This window comes from Nilaparvata lugens, chromosome 2, assembly GCF_014356525.2.
Source record: "Nilaparvata lugens isolate BPH chromosome 2, ASM1435652v1, whole genome shotgun sequence".
NCBI classification, from domain to species: domain Eukaryota; kingdom Metazoa; phylum Arthropoda; class Insecta; order Hemiptera; family Delphacidae; genus Nilaparvata; species Nilaparvata lugens.
In genome coordinates, this window is record NC_052505.1 from 68,500,522 (window position 1) to 68,520,327 (window position 19,806).

A 19,806-nucleotide genomic window follows, 5' to 3' on the forward strand; every position below is an offset into this window, starting at 1 on the left:
GTGCCTTGAATACACTGTATTCTAGTACTGTATTCTGTACATTGGTTTAAACTGAAATTAAAAAATATACGAGGTAAAGTATAAAAACTAGCCATTATACCGCAGTTAATAAGATCCCTACCAACTTACAATAATCAACTAATTTGTTTATCAATTATTTATTTATAATGGAAGAAGAAAAAAAAATAGTAGAATAAATATCTTATGCTGGATTAACTATTTAAAAACATGATTCTGACTAATGGTGAAAAATTGTTCTTGAGATGGAATACTGATAGATCAACTACTACGGTAGTTGAACTGTTATGAGGATTCAATGCAAGAATGATTCTTGATAACATTTTTCAGGTAATGCAAGAGTTCTACAACATTTTCAATCCTGAGTTGAAAACCATCATTAGTGATCCGACACAGATAGATGCAGTTGTGAAGAGAGTCGAAGCCCTGACCTATCCAATAAAAAAGGCTGACTTTGATATTTTCCAATTTGAATTCAAAGAGCACTGGGATGCTATCATGGAAGGCTTCAATAATGAAGTTGTTGTACTTGAAAATCAAGCCAAGCATTTCATAGATGAATCATTCACGCTACTCAGGTAAGAAACGCTTGATTATTCTTAAATTTTATTGAGGTTTTTCTTGAATTATAATATTGCTAACTTCTAGTATTAGATTGTAATGCTTCAATGCATTTGACAATCTTGGTTAGCATTTTCATCCAAAACTTTTTATTTTTTGATAACTGGGAAATAATTTTCCCCGAAGTTGACTTCTTTTGTACGTAGAGTTTCAGTAGAGGATCTGATACTGAGAAAATCTCATCATAAAAATATACTCCAACGATTGAATTATTGACCGAGTGAAATGAGGTCTAAGATTCAAGTTGACGGTTTGGCATCTCTCTTAATGATTAAATGTTTGAATGTTTATATGTTGCGCATTTACGGCGAAACGCGGTTTAATTTGGGCGTCGACGTATATAGGCTACACGGTTTTTGAAAATTTTGCATTTCAAGGATAATATAAAAAAAAATAGGAGCCTCCTTCATACGCCAATATTAGAGTAAAAATCAGACTATAGAATTATTCATCATAAATCAGCTGACAAGTGATTACACAGATGTGTGGAGAAGCCAGTCTATTGCTGTATTCCCATAAGGTCTATAGGTTCAATCAGGTACTTGTGGATGAGAATACTGCGTGAGGTCTACTGTTCACAGAACTACTAGTAGAATTATAGCAACATTTTCACAACTGGTTTTTTATATTGAAAATGTTACTTTCACTATTCATTTACGTATTATTTTTAGGTCATCAGAGGAGGCACTTGAAAAATTACTAAAATTCAAACACATAAAAACAAGGAAAGCCGTTCAAGAACAGCTAATGCAAAAGTTTGACCCAATTATGAAACAATTCTTGAAGGAGATCGATGAAGTTGATAAAACATTTAAGGTAATGTACTTCAATACATCATTTTTTAATATTGATAATGAATTGGAAAAAACAATCATACCAATAATAACATACCAATATAAATCCATTACGTGATGAGGTTACCTCACTTGCCATATTGAAAATGAGACAATTCTACTTCAACTTGATAGGGTATAATAGTATTTCAACTATGAAATACTAAGCTCTGCCGTGGAATTGCATTGAAGAACTATTATTATTGTTGAAATCGTTCTAACCTCTGTACCAATCCATTGAATTCACAAAACCTTTTCTGAGAAGTTACTGAGGAGTGACAATTTTAGCGTAATGAATAAATCTGTAATAAAGGATGTAAAGAAAATCTGTAAAAGTCTGCTATGAAAGAATAGAACTGGAATAATTTGCCTGTTCATATCGGAGATGAATCAATGAATTGGTCTTTTTCAGAATCACCACAGAGATCCTCCTTTGCTCCGGAACCAACCTCCCGTTGCTGGTTCGATCTTCTGGGAGCGCCAGCTATTTCATAGACTAAAGAAGCCGGTGCTGACATTTCAAAATGTTGAAGAATACAAAGAATCACCTCTCAAAGACAAGGTGAGTGTTGATTTGATTGGGCTCTGTCCATGAAAATAAACTGCTATCTCCAATTCTTGTTGTACACCTTAACAATATAGTAGAAATAGAATAAATCTCACCTTCAAGTTTTGACATAATCCAAAGTCAGGGCAGTGGACTGTGAATGATAGTTGGTATTAATACCTACAAATAAATCTTTGAATTCTGTCTGGCCATGCGATGACAAGAATGGAAGCGTCCACCACAGCAGGTAAATCCCCCAGTGGAAATGTGAGCAGGAGCATGTAGAATTCCAAATGAATAATCCAACTTTTAAGTTGTGGAATTTTTAGATTGATTTCCAAACGGTAGAGATGAAGAACTTGAAAGTTTGAGTTTCAAGAGGTGAAGCCAATTGTTAGAAGAATGGCGATAAACGCCCACACGAGGTTGCGATCTTGACAAAGTTTATCAGCGTAAATAAGTGAAGAAATCGATGAATAATTGAATCACAATTGAAGAATAGAATAAACGAATTAATTTGAAAGAAATAATTCACTTTTTAAAAACGTTCCGTAGATCAGATGAATATGGATGAAAAGTTTAGACCGGGAGCGAAACGCACTCTCCGACTATACTTGATCAAGAGACAAGGAAACCGCTAATGCTCGGCTGAAAAAGGGACATGCCGGATGTGTTTGAAACGTACGTAAAACGTTTACAAACGTTTGGTGAAAAAGTAGCAAATATCTAGAAAGTAAGATGCCTAAAGACAAAATAAATTCCAAAAAATCGAATAGTACAAATATTAAAATTGAAACGACAAATAACACGACGAATAATATAGAAAACCAACTTGATTATAGCAGTGCCTTAGAACCGTGACTGTGACGTCACCGGACAGCGCAGACGGAAAATGATGACATGATGTCTACGTAGTAGCGGAACGAGTAACAAGTGGAACCGTTACAATAAATGCTTTGTCAGATTTTACATAAACTGGGCCCCTTGTGTCATACGGGGGTATGGCACAATAAGAAAAGGTAAGAAATATGTAAAATCTGGCAAGGCAATTGGAAATTGAAAACTGGGCCCCATGTGAGAACCAGGGGAAAAAACAATGAAACCTGAAAATACGAAATGAACCATAAGAGCAAGGGGATTAACTAGAATCCTCATCAATGGGAAGAGGTGCTAAACTCGAAATAGCTCTCTTTAAAGTGCAGGAGGGAGTGAGAACAGTGACAACTCGAACCTTGTCGTCCTTACCGGGATGAACTTCAGTAATGCGCGCCAGCTTCCAAGTGGACTGCGCGGAACCAGGATCCTTCAAGATGACAACCGTACCGACCTTCAAATTTTCACAATTGTTTAGCCATTTGCCTTTTTTCTGAAGAGTGGTTAAATATTCACGAGACCACCTATCCCAAAGCTCCTGGATAGAAACAGCAAGTTGATACCAACGTGAACGATGATCAATGTGTTTGGTGTTAGGCGGTAAGAAGGGTAATGACGTAAGTGGACGTCCAATCAAAAAATGACCTGGAGACAAGTAGGCAAGATCATGTGGATCTTCCGACAAGGGAACAAGAGGGCGCGAATTCAAGATGGCTTCGACCTGAGCAGCAAGAGTACAGGTTTCTTCAAAGTTAAATACCTTGTTGAATGTAACTACACGGAATATGCATTTGAAGTTTTTTACCACATTCTCCCAGAGTCCACCGAAGTGCGGAGCCCGAGGGGGAATGAAGTGCCATTGGATGTTGAGTACAGACATAGTGTCATGAATATCTGATTTGAGACGATCAGAGGACAAAAATTCGTGGAGCTCACGTAGCTCATTGTTGGCACCAACGAAAGTTGTGGCGTTGTCCGAAAAAATGGAATGCGGAATGCCACGACGAGCAGAAAACCGAATCAGAGCGGCAATAAATGCCTTGGAAGTAAGTTCCGAGACAGTTTCAATATGAACAGCACGAGTTACCATACACACAAACAGCGACAAGTATGCTTTAGAAAAAGTACGAGATTTGGGGCCGCCTACACGGATGGAAATAGGACCGGCGTAATCCAAACCACAATTATAAAAGGGAAAATTAGCCTGAACGCGGGCCGCTGGTAAACTACCCATGATTTGCTCAGAACGAAGAGCCGAAAAGCGAAAACACATTATGCAATGCCGCAATACACTTTTGATGGTGCGACGGGTGGAGGGAAACCAAAATCGTTGTCTTACACTGGCCATGGTGGCCTGCACACCAGCATGACTTAGACGACGATGGTGAGCAACAATCAATGCACGAGTGAATTTGTGATTGCTGGGCAACAATATTTGATGTTTATAATCAAAAGAAGCATTTGCATTTTGCAAACGTCCACCAACTCTGAGCAGTGAATCTGAGTGAATGAATGGTGACAAGGCTTTAATAGAGCTATTAGGCAATAGCTCCTGATTTTGACGCAATGCTTTAAGTTCAGCAGAGAAAGCTTCTTCTTGAATGGATTTGAAGATACAATTTTCAGCTTCTAAAATTTCAGAGATAGCTAATTGACCAAAGCGCGGAGCGACTGAATTTTGTTTCCTACAATTATGAATGAACCGTAGAACATACGCCGTTGTACGAACAATTTTGTGATAGGTGGAGCAACTATTGACTATGCCTGAGATAACATCATTGTGAGAAGAAGTGGTAGCTAATACCTGAACTGATTGAGAACTGATTTCCTGAACTGATACCTGAACTGATTTCTCTAACTGATGAGAGACATCATTTGAAGTTAGAAAATTTGACATGACCCTACGGGGAGCGGCCACAGGTGAAGCGGGGAGGCACGAACGAGGTGCTGCAATAGGACGAATAGCTTTACAAGAACCAAATATGACCCAACCTAGACTGGTTTTCTGAAGAATGGGAGCGTTTTGAGCTAGATACAATTTACCAGGCTGAAGTATCGATGCAAATATGCCAGCACCAAGTAACAAATCTACAGGCTTAGGCTGATCAAACAATGGATCCGCTAATTTAAGTTCAACAGGAATTGAAATTTTGGAAAGATCGATGTTCACACTAGGAACATTAGATGATATGCTATCAACTACAATACAATTTTCTTCAACCGACCACGAACGATCAGATGAAGACAAGCAAACTGAATGAGAAATAGATGATTTGGTCTTATTCTCACCTACACTATGAATCAAAGTGTCCGAATACAAAGTAACAAGTGACAATTTTTCAGCCAACCTAGTTGACATCAAATTACAATCAGAGCAAGAATCTAAAAGCGCGGTTGCTTTAACAAATTCCCCACTAGAAGCTTGAACCAAAACTTCGGCAGTAGGTAACAAAGCAACAGTTGATTGCTGTTGCAAATACAGTGACGAAGTGGAGCTCATTGTGACATGAGAGTTCTTCTGAGGCTGTTCTGCATGAGAAACAGCTTGTTTAGTTGTTTCTGCATTCTGAACCATGACGGAATTCAAAACAGCATTCTTACCCTTGGAGGGAGCAAAAGATTGAGAATGAATAACATTTGAAGTTACCTTATCCTTAGGAGTGTCTCGCGATTGAGGATACGACCTATGAAGAACAGTGTGGTGACTCTTGCCACAAAGTGTACACGATTTGTCCGAACAAATATGATTGGGTGTGAAAGGCTTGAGGCAATTATAACATAACCTTTTGTCACGGACAGCATTCCAACGATCAGTAACCTGCAACTTCAATAATTCATTACAACGATTTGGAAAATGACCAACAGAATTACAAAAACTACAAGGTGACATAGAAGAGGTAGTAACCTGCATCCTAGCTTGAACATTCGATTGATTTAGATTGAACTTCGGCTTGCTATGAGCACCAACCGAGTTGGATGTACTTTGCTGTACATTTCCTTGATGATGGTTAGCTGAGCTTGAAGCAACAGCTTCCATGATTTTGCATTGTGATTCCAAAAAATTCCAAAATTTATCAATGGTGGGAATGTCGTGTATACCAACACTCTTTTCCCATTCTCGAACAGTAGCAGTATCCAACTGCAACAACATTTTGTGCATGTACAATAAGTCCTTGATTTGGACTCCAAGTTGAAGCGCTTCGAGCGCGGTAATGTGGGACTTTCAAAAGTCAATGAATGCCCGTAATGATTGCGGACAGTTACGTTTTATGGTAGGAGGAGATTCAATTGCCGTGACGTGCCTGGCAGCAATTAATCTCTTATTGTCATACCTCTCCCTTAAGAGGTTCCATGCAAGCTGAAAACCATTTTCGTCAGCTTCAATGTGTTCCACTCTAGCAAGAGCTTCACCACTGAGTGATTGACGAAGATAGAAAAATTTCAATGAGTCATTAATATTATCCTGATTACCAATAATATTGGTAAAAGCACTTGAGAATGCTTGCCATTTTAAAAGCTCCCCATTGAAGCGTGGAAGCGGAATCTGAGGCAACTGAAAATTTGCCAAATGTGAGTTTTGAGATGTTGGCCGCTGGGAAGCACCAGCAGTGGCCTCATTGTTGCGTTGTCTGCTTTCAAAGGCAGTTAATGCAGCGTTTGCCTTAGAGGCAATGGAGATGAACTTATTAAGTATTTCAAAATGAGTTGAAGTATCTTGTGCTTGCAACTCTGCATTCCATAACTGTTCATGAATCTTATCATACTTAATTCTGAGTGAACCTAGTTCGTTTTTGACAGTCAACAATTGATAATAAGTGGCTTCAGTGTCCACAACATAATCGTTATAGTTGGTTATGAACCAATCTATTTCCTGGTGTAAATTGTCTCTTGCATTGAAAAGAGCAGAAGGCTCAGGAAGTGAATCTTCCTCATGATCGGACATGCTTAAAAACAGAAAAACCTGAGTGAACGAAACGATGTTGACAGAAAATGACGACATGATGTCTACGTAGTAGCGGAACGAGTAACAAGTGGAACCGTTACAATAAATGCTTTGTCAGATTTTACAAGTTTCAACTTGTCCCTTGAGGATATATGTCGTACAGGAACTGAACTGAGTTTACTATGAGTTAATTAATTAAGCTCCTACTTCTGTGAAATTTCCATAGAAACTTGAAAATGTTGAATTCTCACATTTCCAACATTCTCATCAACTTGTGAGAGAATAACTACTACCTTGAGGGTTCTTGGTATAATTAATAATTTGGTTTTACCATTTATCATCTTCAAAATGTCCTAAAATTAATGAATTAGTAAAATTTTGACTTTCAGTCAAACTAATATATTCCGATTACTATTGAATCTTGTTTTGTTATTATTACAGGCATTTTCAAACTATATAAAAATCGGCAGACTCATGAAAGAATATGAAGACAGAAAGTTTAATGACTGGGTTGAAAAGGTTGTGCCCTTTGTGAGAAAAACAATGCAGCAAAGTGTTATTTCATTCAAAGAAGTTTCTAGAAACATTGGTGAGTTCATGAAATACTATACTATTACTGATGTAATAAATGCTCTCGAAGGAATTCCTATTGAATTATCTTTATTCTATTTTTTATATCTACTGATGTAAGTTGTGTCACGGAGTAAAATTTGTAACTAATGAAGGAAGCTTGGCTTTAGGATTTCAAGCGCTCGAGCGTCGTTATCTCACGCTCAAATCTCAGCGGTCATCCTAGCCTTTAGACCACTGCGCAACAGAGGTGGCGCAAGTAGTGCCTTATCTTTCTTCCCTCCAGCCCTTTGTAGGGCACCTCAGTAAAAATGTTATTCTTGCACTGAAAATGGCACTTTATGATTTCTATTTCATTCCAATCATTGTACAAATATACCAATTTAGGTCGTTTGTATGTATGCTCTCTTGAAACTTCTGGGAAAAATAAAATAAAATCTTTGCTAGCCAATTTATTTAGTTTTTATGAATTCATTCTCTATGAAATTATTAAAAGTAAATTGATTGAATCGATGATTGTCATTGCAGAGCTTTCTGGTTCCGTGGATAAGAAAGCTATACAGAAGAAGAAGCGTAAATTGATGCGAATTAGTGAATCGTCTTCATTGACCGACACGACCAAGTCGAGTGGCAAGCAAGCTGAGATGGGCCTCGGCGGAGCTCTGCTAGCTCTCAAGTGGGTGGCCAAAGGTCGGCGAACTGGTGCCCTGCCTCCATGTAAGCATCTTATTGCCTCTTAGAACTACAAAAACACAATATATTGTCTTTTCATCTTTACTCTACAAATTTCAGTAGGTTACAACATATTTTTGTTCCCATTTCACTATGGAACAATATTATGAATTTCTGATAATAGTGTAAAAATTCACCAACAACTTTTTCCCATCAATCAAATAGATAATTTACCTTGATGGAAAAATAACTAATGACTTCATGGCTACTGCTATTCAGTTACAGGTTGAAATGATTGTGTTGAAGTGAGATTTTATTAAGGTTAAAGTAAGTTTTCAATAAACGTCTGTTCTGAACAATGAAGATAGTCTTCAATTAATTGTTAAAATATCGGGGCACCGAGCTTCGCTCGTTATTTATTTATTGACTTTTGATAAACCGAACACAATTCTTTAAAATGATTGGGGAAGGATTAACAGGCACAGCCCAAAACTGTTTCTTCCCCGAATTTTGATTTATACACTATAAATAGTCCAGAAAGTAGGTTATGTTCCATACACTTGAATTCAGGTTCAATTTTCTGTTCAAAAATTTGAAAGCAAAAAAGTTATCATTTAGATTATTTACAAACCAAATTGACTAACAAAATAACACTCACTAATCACTTAAAATTGTCAAATAATGATCAACTTTGAAAATATTATGATATACTCTAGTTTAGGAGGATTATCATGTCATGTCAACAAATCAGATTATTTTGATCAAGTCGATTAAATTAACATTTCTCGCTGATTGATTATGATTACACAGCTGGAAATAATTCTGTCTCTCTCCCAACAGGCACACGCATCTTCTGTTATCGAGAGACGACGAAATTATCATCTGTTTTTCCAAGGATGAATTATTATTCTTTTCATGTCCCTCAGCGAGTTTTCCCAGGGATGAGACCTAGTGCAATCGAATTTTTTATATCATAAACCTACTATGTTCCAAATTTCGTGAAAATCGTTAGAGCCGTTTTCGAGATCCGTTGAACATAAATAACCAGATAACCAGATATAAAGATATAAACAGACATACAGAAATTGCTCGCTTAATATAATAGGATAAAAAAATGGAAACGTCACAAAATTCACAATTATGTTAATCGATACCATCAGCATGATTATGTTCCACACTAATCTTCTAAAGGAACAACCAAACTTTCAAGTACAGTGAGATTTCCAATTGCTGAATTCATTTTTTATTTTGTTGGGGATACAACTGTTTAGCAATGTCTAAAATTCAAATGTCTCACTTTTATAAACTCTAAATAGTAGTATTTATTTCTTATTTTTTTAATGTAAAAAATACTACAATCATAATATAATTATGACATTGGAGGAAAAAATAGGCTGAGCCTGTACTATTTCTCCAAAAATTTTGATAAAAGTTAATGTTGTCCAAAGTTTGAGATTATGATATCACACACTGCTTCTTCACTTGATTTTTGATCCAGGAATAATATTTAAAGAATTTTGAAGGTTGACATAATACTTCAAATGAATCACAGAATGTTTCACAGTGAATAAAAACCTTTTTAAATATTATAGTATTGTAAATAATTGTAATTATGTATGATTCTGTTCTAGTGAACAAAGGAAACAAAGATGCTGTCAAAACAAAGACGGCAAGTGTAAACAAACTTGCCTGGTCAGAATTCATTGGTGATTCTATTCTCATTGAAATGAATTTAGGTATCCAGGTAAAATTACATTCAATTTTTTCAAAGATCTCCTTTTCAAATTGAATCAGGAAATATTCCTCAACTGAATTTCATTTTAATTTCGAAAACAATCGATGTAGATGAAGAAAGAATTTCGAAATAATAGATTCACATTCTCTAAAAGTTTTTTCATAGTACGGTCAACTTCAACAATAGGTAAAACAATACCAGTGATATATTATTGTCATAATATTATTAAATCTAATTAACGTTGAAAAAAATAAAGCGGGGCATTTACAATGTTAAAAACAACCGAAAAGGTGTCGTGAACTTCACTGAAAGCAATAATGTTACATTTGTGATTTATCTCATTTTAGTACTTTTTCATTATCAAATACTTTTTAGTTGTTGAAGGATAGTTATTTAGTTAACTATATTACAAGTTATTTTTTATCCGAAGAATAAGAAAGATAATGTTACATTTGTGATTTATCTCATTTTAGTACTTTTTCATTATCAAATATTTTTTAGTTGTTGAAGGATAGTTATTTAGTTAACTATATTATAAGTTATTTATCCGAAGAATAAGAAAGATTAAAAATTGATGCTCATATGATAGTGTGATTGCCCTTAAATTATAAACAATTCAATTTGTTGATATCAAAATATGTGTCTTCGAAAGTTGTATTCCTTTTTAGGTGAATTTTCCTCGCGAAATGATAGAAATAATTGCTGAGTCAGAATTGATGGAAACATTGGGATTCCGTCTGCCACCGGCAATACACCTGGTTGTTATTCAGAAAGCAAGATTGCATGATGATGTGGAAGCCGTCCATATTATGGTCAAGGCCTACAATAAACTTATGGAAGGATTAGAGGCACCACAGGTAATCAATGATCCAATAGATAAATTATAATAAACATGAATAATAATAATTTATCCAATCACAGTGGATCACCGATTATCCGGATATCAGCTATTTGGATGATCGGTAATCCGGAAGCCCGCTGGGTGATGAAAAAAATGGAATCCCATAAAAACTTGATCTATCCTGTATATCAAACAGCTAATTGGTCCGCCGCAATCAAGGTTCAGTGCAATATTTTAATAAATGAAAGATTTATCTAAATCTGGTAGAGAAACAATAGAAGGTAATCTGTGTTTTTTTGTAAAAAAAGAATATATAAATTAAGAATAAAGCAAATAGTTCTGAGTTACTGTACCTTATTATACACAACATTGTGTTTATTTTAAGTAGAATGTGAATTTATTTTTATTTTATTTAATCATTCAGAATTACACAACTTACAGAAAAGTACCACAAGCTTCCGCCCAAAACGTTTCCAATTCTAATTTATACAACAGTCCAAATGTAGCTAGGCTATGTGTCACTTCAGCATTCTTCAATAGCACACTCAATTATCCACAATTCAATCACACACAAATCATTTTAAAATTAAAAATATACTTATTATTTTATTGTAACAGAATAATATTGTACAAATTTGTAATTTCATGTGGAAATAATTTGAATTGAATTGAATCGACGCAGGCCTAGCCTAATGAGGAGTGCACTTGATATTTTTTATGTTTTATGCTTTGTAAAATTGTGCAATGAAGTGAATAAAAGTTATTATTATTATTATTATTATTATTATTATTATTATTATTAATTGAATTTTCAATTTAGTAGTAATGTTGGAAAAATAAGTTCAGATAATGTGAATGAGAGATAAGTGTAATTTAACTAGTTATTTTACATAAGACGCATACTACTAAGTACTGTAAGCCAGAATTCAAAGTTTACATTATTTCTACACTAAAGAGCTAGGGTATCGAATTAAAATCGATTATTTAGATTATCAGTTATCCGGACACTGTAATGCTTCAATTATTAGACTGGATCATTATTTATTTAAATCGTTATGATTTGTGAATATTGGGTTCATTTAATTCAATTCAATTTATTGAAAATGAAACGTCAAAGTCAAGAGCCACTGCTTCATTAAAACATTTTGATGAAATAATTGAAAATAGTGGAATTCTTCTACTCTGTATTAGTTTATACTATATCGTATCTGAATTCATTCTTTATTTTTTTAAAGAAAAACAATAATAATTAATCATTCATCTTCCTCAAAATTTTTGTTAAATAATAAAAACGGCTGGTTCAGGTCTGATATAATAGTTTTCAAGTTTCACTTGATCAAATTCAGGACTGCTAGTTTTTGTGATACATTTTTGTATTTATTTTTGTTTTCATCTTTTTACAGCTACTTTTCATGAAAGAGCACATCAGGGAAGTAGAAAAATACTTGCAGCCAGGTTTCACAAGGTATAATTGGGCATCATTGAATATAAAACTGTATGCAAAATACGCACTACAGAAGCTGAAGAATGCTACTTCTCTGGTAGTGCAAATGGGGGATGTCACGTTCAATCTGGAGAAGAGAATTCTGTCGCTCTCCGGCTACAACATGTTCCAGCTTGTCAGGCCCGAGACAAAAGTACTTCTGAAGAGAACTTCGAGAATATCTTGCCAGGTATTCTATCAATCCTATCATTTGAAAAATCTTTCTAATTTATTATTATATTGTTCATTAGTTTACAAGACGCTTCAAAAATTTCTTTACCTCAACATCATGTTTTGAAGAATTGAATTAGTCGCTGAATTTCCTATGTTATCACAATAAGCTTCCGTATTCGTCATATCAAATAATGTAGATTATCTTTATTTACTCATCCCATTTAGAATGAAGATTATAATTTGACCTTTCAATATCTTGATAAGAGAGCGATTCATCAATTTTACTTTTTGTGTAGTTGAGAAGTTGATATTGTGGTAATTATCCATATTAAATGGAAAAGACTAAGAAATTGTCAAAAAACCACAGATTTATTAATACTTAGAAAGACCGGTTTCGGTTATTACACCATTGTCAATCTCTGATAAACTAAAACTAAACTTTTAGTTTGTAAAAAATGGTGTAATAACCGAAACCGGTCTTTCTAAGTATCAAAAAATCTGTGGTTTTTTGACAATTTCCCAGTCTTTTTCATTTAAACATCAATTTTAATGCAAACAATCGTGTATAGTCCCGATAAACAATCGGATCTGTTCCATATTTTCCAATCGTAATCCTGAAATAGAGGCACAGTGCTCTCAGGCATCAATAAACTTGTCTTTAATACCTTAAATTATGTTATTAACATAATACTATTCCAATTGATTTATAATTTAAAATTATCTTTAATACGGTAGCCTATAATTATTATAGTAGGAGAAATACTTTACTAGTATATTATGAGTGGCTTTCTCATCAACATTATATCTCTTCAATAATATTATTTTTGAAAATTTGAAATCTTGAAAATCTTATAATTTATTGAGTACAGAAAGGTACATACAGTTCAGTATAGTATGAGAATTACGTAACTAATTCAGTCGTTTATTAATACAATACAATAATGTATTAAGAATGTGTTCAAATTTTCAGAGTTTCTTCAAGAAAATGTCCGACAGAAGAATGGAATCTTTCTCACACATGATGACAACTCACAACAAAGTTGGTCCAATGCTGAAAAAATTGGAAGGCATTGTCCTGCAAGCCAGCACTGGGAAGTCACCGCTGATGGCATTCTTCTATGAAAGCAGTGAATCACAAATATTCGAATCGTTCGTCAAGTAAGAATCCTTTGTATGAATAACCATTGATCCATTAATGATAACATACCTAAAGTTCAGCTAACGATAACATAGTGTTACACGAACTATCTTTAATGTTATTGACGTTTCCTGTTTTTGTCACATATTTCATACTATTTGTATTTCACACATTGTTCATGCTGTTAAAGCTTTACTGTTTAATTCTAATATTATTAATTTATATCTTAAGTCAGTGTTCAAATAGATAGAGCTTTTTTATTATATTCAATGTTTTATCCCTAATTTTGACTAAATATGACATTTATGATATTACATTTGACTAAATATGTTGCAGGCTTGTTCGACTGAATGTTGAAAGATTCAATTCATTTCTATTGGGGAACGAGGCATTATTCATGATAGATGCCGTTCTATCAGTTTCTGAAGTGGTAACCAAACCGACTGTTGCACAAGTCCATAACATGATTCGGCAATGTGTCATCGATTTCTTTGAAAGGTCAGTTACGCTGTAAACCGTAAGCGACCGTCAGCATTAATAGCGACAAATATCATAATTCAATGAAATTGATTGTAAAAAGAGTACGCTAATAAGGAGTTGAATTGCAATTGAATCGTTTTATTGATCATCCCAAATCTGCTGACTATACTGATAGATAAATACAATGAGATCGCACTGAATTGCTGTTTTCATTTTCAAATTGTTATGTTGACAAACTACCCAAATAGGAAGAGAGCATTCCCTACTTCCTTTTATTGAATATTTTATCAATAGACCAATAATATGGGGTAAAGATGTTATACATTATCACTGAATCTGCTACTTTTTGTTTATGTTGTTGAGAGGGATGCATAACAAACTTATTTTTATCCATTTATGATGGAAGAAATATCGGAGGATGTATTACTCATTTATATCAGTTTGATGTTGTTTCGTCATTCAAGAAATTTACTTCAAGTGGACATTACTCAAATAAACTCAAATCAGGAATTCAATTGAAATATATCTACAGTTCGAGAAAAAATTAGAATATATACTGCTTACATAGCATGACTTGAAGTGCTATGTTTCTCATGTAGCATTCTCATTTGTATGTTTTACAAGCGTGTAATGATACAAATATAAATCTCATCCATCTCCCGGTTTTTATTCATTAATTTATACAATGAGAATTCAATATGTTTCCAATTCGAGTACATTTCCAGTGAGTTGGGAAAATAAAATTAATACTTGTAATCTCATATTGCATTGTTATGAAACTTGATATTTCAAGTTTTTATACGATTAATAAAAAAATTCAACATAAGATTACATTTTTAAATCTACGTAAGATTTCTACTACTTTGAAATGATGGCAATATTTTTCAATTTTTATCAAATTCTTACTTTTTTAATACTCATATTTCAATTCTTCTAGGTAAATAGAACTCAATTCTCCATCCGTGTACTTTGTTTTTAGGTTCAAGTCGATCGCCAGGTGGATGGACAAAACTTGCCTGAAATGTCCGTCGGTGAAGGCGTCCTTCACGAAAGAAGTGTATTCCTATTCCTACTACGAAGACCTAATGAGTGTCTCTATACTGGTGCACAGCATCTCCAACCTACAGGACACCTTGCTGTCGTTGATGACTGAAGCTCAGAATTATGTGGGACGGTGTGTTTCAAAGCTCTTTATTCTCTCCATCTCAGTTTCAAGTACATGTTTTCCATCATTCAGGATTCAAAATTTCTTATTACCCTCCTAGACTTTCGTCCCTCACTCTCTATTGCAATACTAATAGCACAGTCAATAAATACATGAAAAATGAAGTGTGCTTGCAAAAAAATATTCTAGTTCTGATTTTTTCAATATGTTGTTTAGATACATAAAAGAAGTCCAGAACTAATTTGTTCATGCAAAATTTCCTTGTGCTGAGTACAGGATGCACCAAAAATCTCAAATATTTTTCTGTTTCTTTTCCAGTTTTCAGCTATTTATTCTAAATCCAGCCATCAGACAGAAAAATAAATCTCACCTTTTTCTAACGAAATTATGTCGAATAAAATGAAATCATTCACAACTTTCTTTCTTCAATGAGTAGTGTTACAAGTTTTCAAAAATGAGCCAAATTTTTGAAAATTCCAATTTTCATGAATTTAAGTTCGTAATCAACATCCTATATTCCTATTGTCACTATTTAAATGTCTTATTGAAAGTAGGGCTACCTCTGGACGTTATATCGTCCTTCACAGCCTGACACCAATAAGAATTTTCTATCTCAATTTATTTTGTTAAGAAATTTATTTTCTTTCCAAACACCCTAAATTTTCAGCTCTAATCTTCATCACTAACTTCTTTATAATTCGCATTCATTCTTCATTGTGATTTCGCACAAGTATATAGGTTCCTAGGAAAATAGTATTTTCAATTTGAGTAGGATTCCCAATCACACCCACCTTGATATCACGGTTTTTTATGAGATACTAAGCCGTTCTCATTCTTTTCTCTTTCCTTTCTGCTTTAAATAGTATTGATTAATACACACCCACCCACCGTCAAATTACCTTTGTGTATGAGATATTAAGCCATTGTCGGACTTTTTATCCACTCTGTATATATTCCTTTAAGAAATGGGATATTTATTCTTGAGTTTATTTTAACTCATGTTTCCCTAAAAAATTTGTCATTTTATATATTCAAAGCTGCTTATCTTGGATACCAGTTATGATATAAACATTCCCTATCCTAGAATTGTTGAACATAAAATTATCTCTTTCATGTGCAGTATCAAATAAAATCAACTAAAACAGTGCATTGAAATAATGAACGCTATTCGACTGATACAATTGTAAAACTGAATGAAAATATCAACAGAGAATAACTCTATTCTATATTTTGCTTCAAGAATAAAAATGATACACTCACATATTTTAATTTGTATCGAGTAAGTAAATAAGCAGACTGATCTACCCCACTCTGTAATTGCATTGCCATTCTCAATATTGTTAGACTGCTATGTTCGTTGAACTATTTTCAAGATCGGATTACATTCAATTTTTAATCATTAATCTTCTATACTACGATTACTAATACTTGATAACATTTTTAGTTGATTAAAAAACGTGTAATATTTATTTTCTATTCACAGTTGGCGAAAATTCAAATCTCTTTGGGCTGTTGACAAACAGAAATCTGCTGACAAATTCGCGGCCAAAGAACAGAGCGTGATAGCTTATGATGAAAAACTCAGCTACTACTCAAATATCATCAGTGATCTCAATGAAATGGTTTCTTATCATGATATATACTGCATCAGGTAAATTGTAAGGTTGAATGATAATCTATAAATTCGAAATAATTCATTGACCAATATTTTAAAGAGTTTTTTTATTCATGGGTGATAAAAACTCAATGACTCACCACATTTAAATTTCAGCAAAATTTTACTCAATCACTCCATAAATTGGGGTACCGCTAAAAAGTTCAGTTGTAATTTTTAATGTTTTTTTGATAAGCTGATCATTATGATTCATTTTGGAAACTTCGCAATTTGGAAAATAGTATAGCAATTTCACATCAATAATTCTCAAATTCATGATTTAAATCCTCCTATAATTTCGTTTATTGAAAACAACAGAATAATTTGTTGAAGATTTCCTTATAAAAGGCTAAAATAAACCGTTTGTAGATCTTATTGAACTATTAAATGTGTCTTTGTTAATGGAATCTAATTCATATGCTTTTGTTACTATTCTTTTTGGAAAAAGTTTAAGGAATGCTGTTCATAATACTTCAGTTCTGAAAATGGTTATAATTCATTAATGAAGGTGATCAATTCATTCTTCATTGATAAGAAAACAATAATTAAAAACACTAATTATACTAAATTTCCATCCCATTCTCAATATCTTGATCATAGAATGTTTTTGTGATAAAAGTTTATCCAACAACCATTGATCAAAAATTCAAAGTGGAATCAAGAGTAAACATTGTAGTTTATAATATTTTCCAGGATTAACATTTCTCCTCTCATCAAAGACCTCAAAAGGCATGCAATTGAATGGAAAAATGTATTGGGTGAAAAATTGCTTGAGAACACAAGAAATATGATGCTTGACAGGAGGAAAATGCTGCAGGTTCAATAATATAAACAAAATTAGTTGAAAGTGGATGCCATTTACTCCATACGTTTGACGCTTTATTATTTAACTATAGTTTTGCAATGTAAACAGTAATCACATCATTAATTTTCTGTTACAGCACTCGTTTTATTTTCCCTCATTCGCTTTTTAATTTTTAACGTTTTGAATCTTCATTATTCTGTATGTGAATGCTTGTTATCAAAGTTTAGTTGATTAGACAATACAATAATTTAGAACGTATAGGTACTATTTTTTATTATTATGAAAGCGAAAATCCTATCAAATATTGTTCTATATCCAAAACAATTATATTTATCATGTGAAAGCTATGTATCATCAAGTTTAAAATTATTTCTGCATATAAGTAGAACATTTTCCAATTGCATACGTTCAAGTAGAGAAGGTCATTGTAAAAATTAGTAGTTTAAAACTACTAATATTTAGTAAAGTCAATATAATAGTTTCTAGTTTCTACTTTATAATTTGTACAGTTAGTGGCAGAATTTGAAAATCAATGGCTTTTTTCAATGGTGCTATCAAAACGTGCAGTAATGAATGAGCTCCATTGACCTGGTTTTTTCTTACCGTTCATTATGAAATGCTGAGCAAGGAAAATACGATCCTGTTCATTAGTAGAACAATTGAAAATATTCCTCTTTGCAATATTGATTTTATTGAAAAGTAAATTCCGCATACTTTTTAATAAGAAAGCCTTAATTCTTAAATTGATATTTCTACTACATCATGAAAACTATTTATTTTTTTCAATTATTGTAGCAGGAAATAATCGAATTCAGAGTATTCAAGTTAATGTTGTATCATAATTCCACAATTTTTCACACCAGTTACTCAAGTCTTTATCTATCTTATATCATTTCCAATAATAAGTCTTGTTCAAACTATTGGCAAATAAATGAAGTTGAGGTATCCAGATATAATCTGAAGGATTATATGGTACCACAAAGTAGAAAGGATTCTTTTCCTTCTCTGTGACGGTAGTCCTACCTACTATTATCGATTATATTTTCTTTGAAATAAGATATTTTTTTACCAAAGTTGATCCAAATGCTACAATCTTTATTCCTTTGTTGTTTTTTGGATATGATATATTTGAATTTCGTGTTTGGAATAGGACATAGGTGGAGAGCTGCAGTTGAATGTGAGCAATGTGGACACATTCAAGAAGGTGCTTCAAGCCGTCCAGGATGTTAATAAAATGGTAACTGATGCCGAGCTGCATTTCAGAGAAGTTGACGAAAGATTTCATGTACTGAAAGTCCATAAAGTGAAGGTATTATCATGTGTTAATCTCTCGATTAGGATTAGCAGTATGGAGTGTATTCCAATTATTGGAAACTCGTGTAATCGTTGTAAATTATAATATAAACTTCGAGTAAATAATAGATCGAAATTCCTAATAAATTTATAATAATTGATTAATATTAACTACATTAGAAATAGCTGGAATAAAATTCGATGAATAATTGCAATATTCGATTTCCTTTTTTTTCTAATTATTGAACTAGCATTGCGAGTTCCTACTTTTGATTTGAGGCTCGAATCAGTGTCCGTTTGTGGGTTTGTGTTCGAATACTTTCATTAATCAACTTCAAATTTTAAACACACTTCCTTTGAACCATGATAAAGATAGAGTTCTTTGTACAATAAGATTGACTAACTTCTTTATCCTCCGTAAGGTGAGGTAGAATACGTGCTTAATATTACAGTAAATCATTACAATATACAATGTCCAATTAACATAACATGTGTATGCTATAAATAGAAACAATATTCACGAGAGGAAAAATCTTGAGGAATACCAATCATATTTATATGATTTGTAATATTGTATCCACGAATAATAATAATACTTCAAATAATCAACTCCAACCTCAAATTTCAATAGAACAGCTGACAGAATATCAGCGGCATTTTAAACGAGATCTACAGCCCGGTGGTGGCCCCACGATCACTAGTAATCTTCGATTTCGATAATGTAATTAATAAGAAGTGAATCTGTTTTTAAATACTTCATTTTTATTTAAATATTGATGTGACATGTGAATATTGCTGTAGCAATTATTAAAAACTCGACCATTTAGCTTGTTCAGTTTGTCTCATTCACTAGTATTTAACACATTGCTCTTCTTGAATCTTATATAGACAGATTTTTATTTTCAGAGTCAATTGTCCGTACTATCTTCATAGCCCAAGCTCATTTCAAAGAATATAAAAT

The 19,806-nt window shown here is 33.3% G+C and overlaps 1 protein-coding gene across 1 annotated transcript in view; it reads left to right on the top strand.

Moving 5' to 3' along the window:
* The window catches only part of LOC111062228 (dynein heavy chain 10, axonemal), a 74,500-nt gene that overhangs the window by 17,253 nt on the left and 37,441 nt on the right, over positions 1 to 19,806 (top strand). Inside the window, exons 12-25 of the mRNA XM_039421522.1 lie at positions 349 to 596; positions 1,311 to 1,455; positions 1,885 to 2,034; positions 7,277 to 7,424; positions 7,934 to 8,122; positions 9,709 to 9,821; positions 10,481 to 10,669; positions 12,057 to 12,326; positions 13,281 to 13,468; positions 13,785 to 13,946; positions 14,908 to 15,102; positions 16,577 to 16,744; positions 17,441 to 17,564; positions 18,703 to 18,861. Coding sequence (XP_039277456.1) covers positions 349 to 596; positions 1,311 to 1,455; positions 1,885 to 2,034; positions 7,277 to 7,424; positions 7,934 to 8,122; positions 9,709 to 9,821; positions 10,481 to 10,669; positions 12,057 to 12,326; positions 13,281 to 13,468; positions 13,785 to 13,946; positions 14,908 to 15,102; positions 16,577 to 16,744; positions 17,441 to 17,564; positions 18,703 to 18,861 — 2,448 coding nt within the window. The remainder of the gene's footprint in view (positions 1 to 348; positions 597 to 1,310; positions 1,456 to 1,884; positions 2,035 to 7,276; positions 7,425 to 7,933; positions 8,123 to 9,708; positions 9,822 to 10,480; positions 10,670 to 12,056; positions 12,327 to 13,280; positions 13,469 to 13,784; positions 13,947 to 14,907; positions 15,103 to 16,576; positions 16,745 to 17,440; positions 17,565 to 18,702; positions 18,862 to 19,806) is intronic.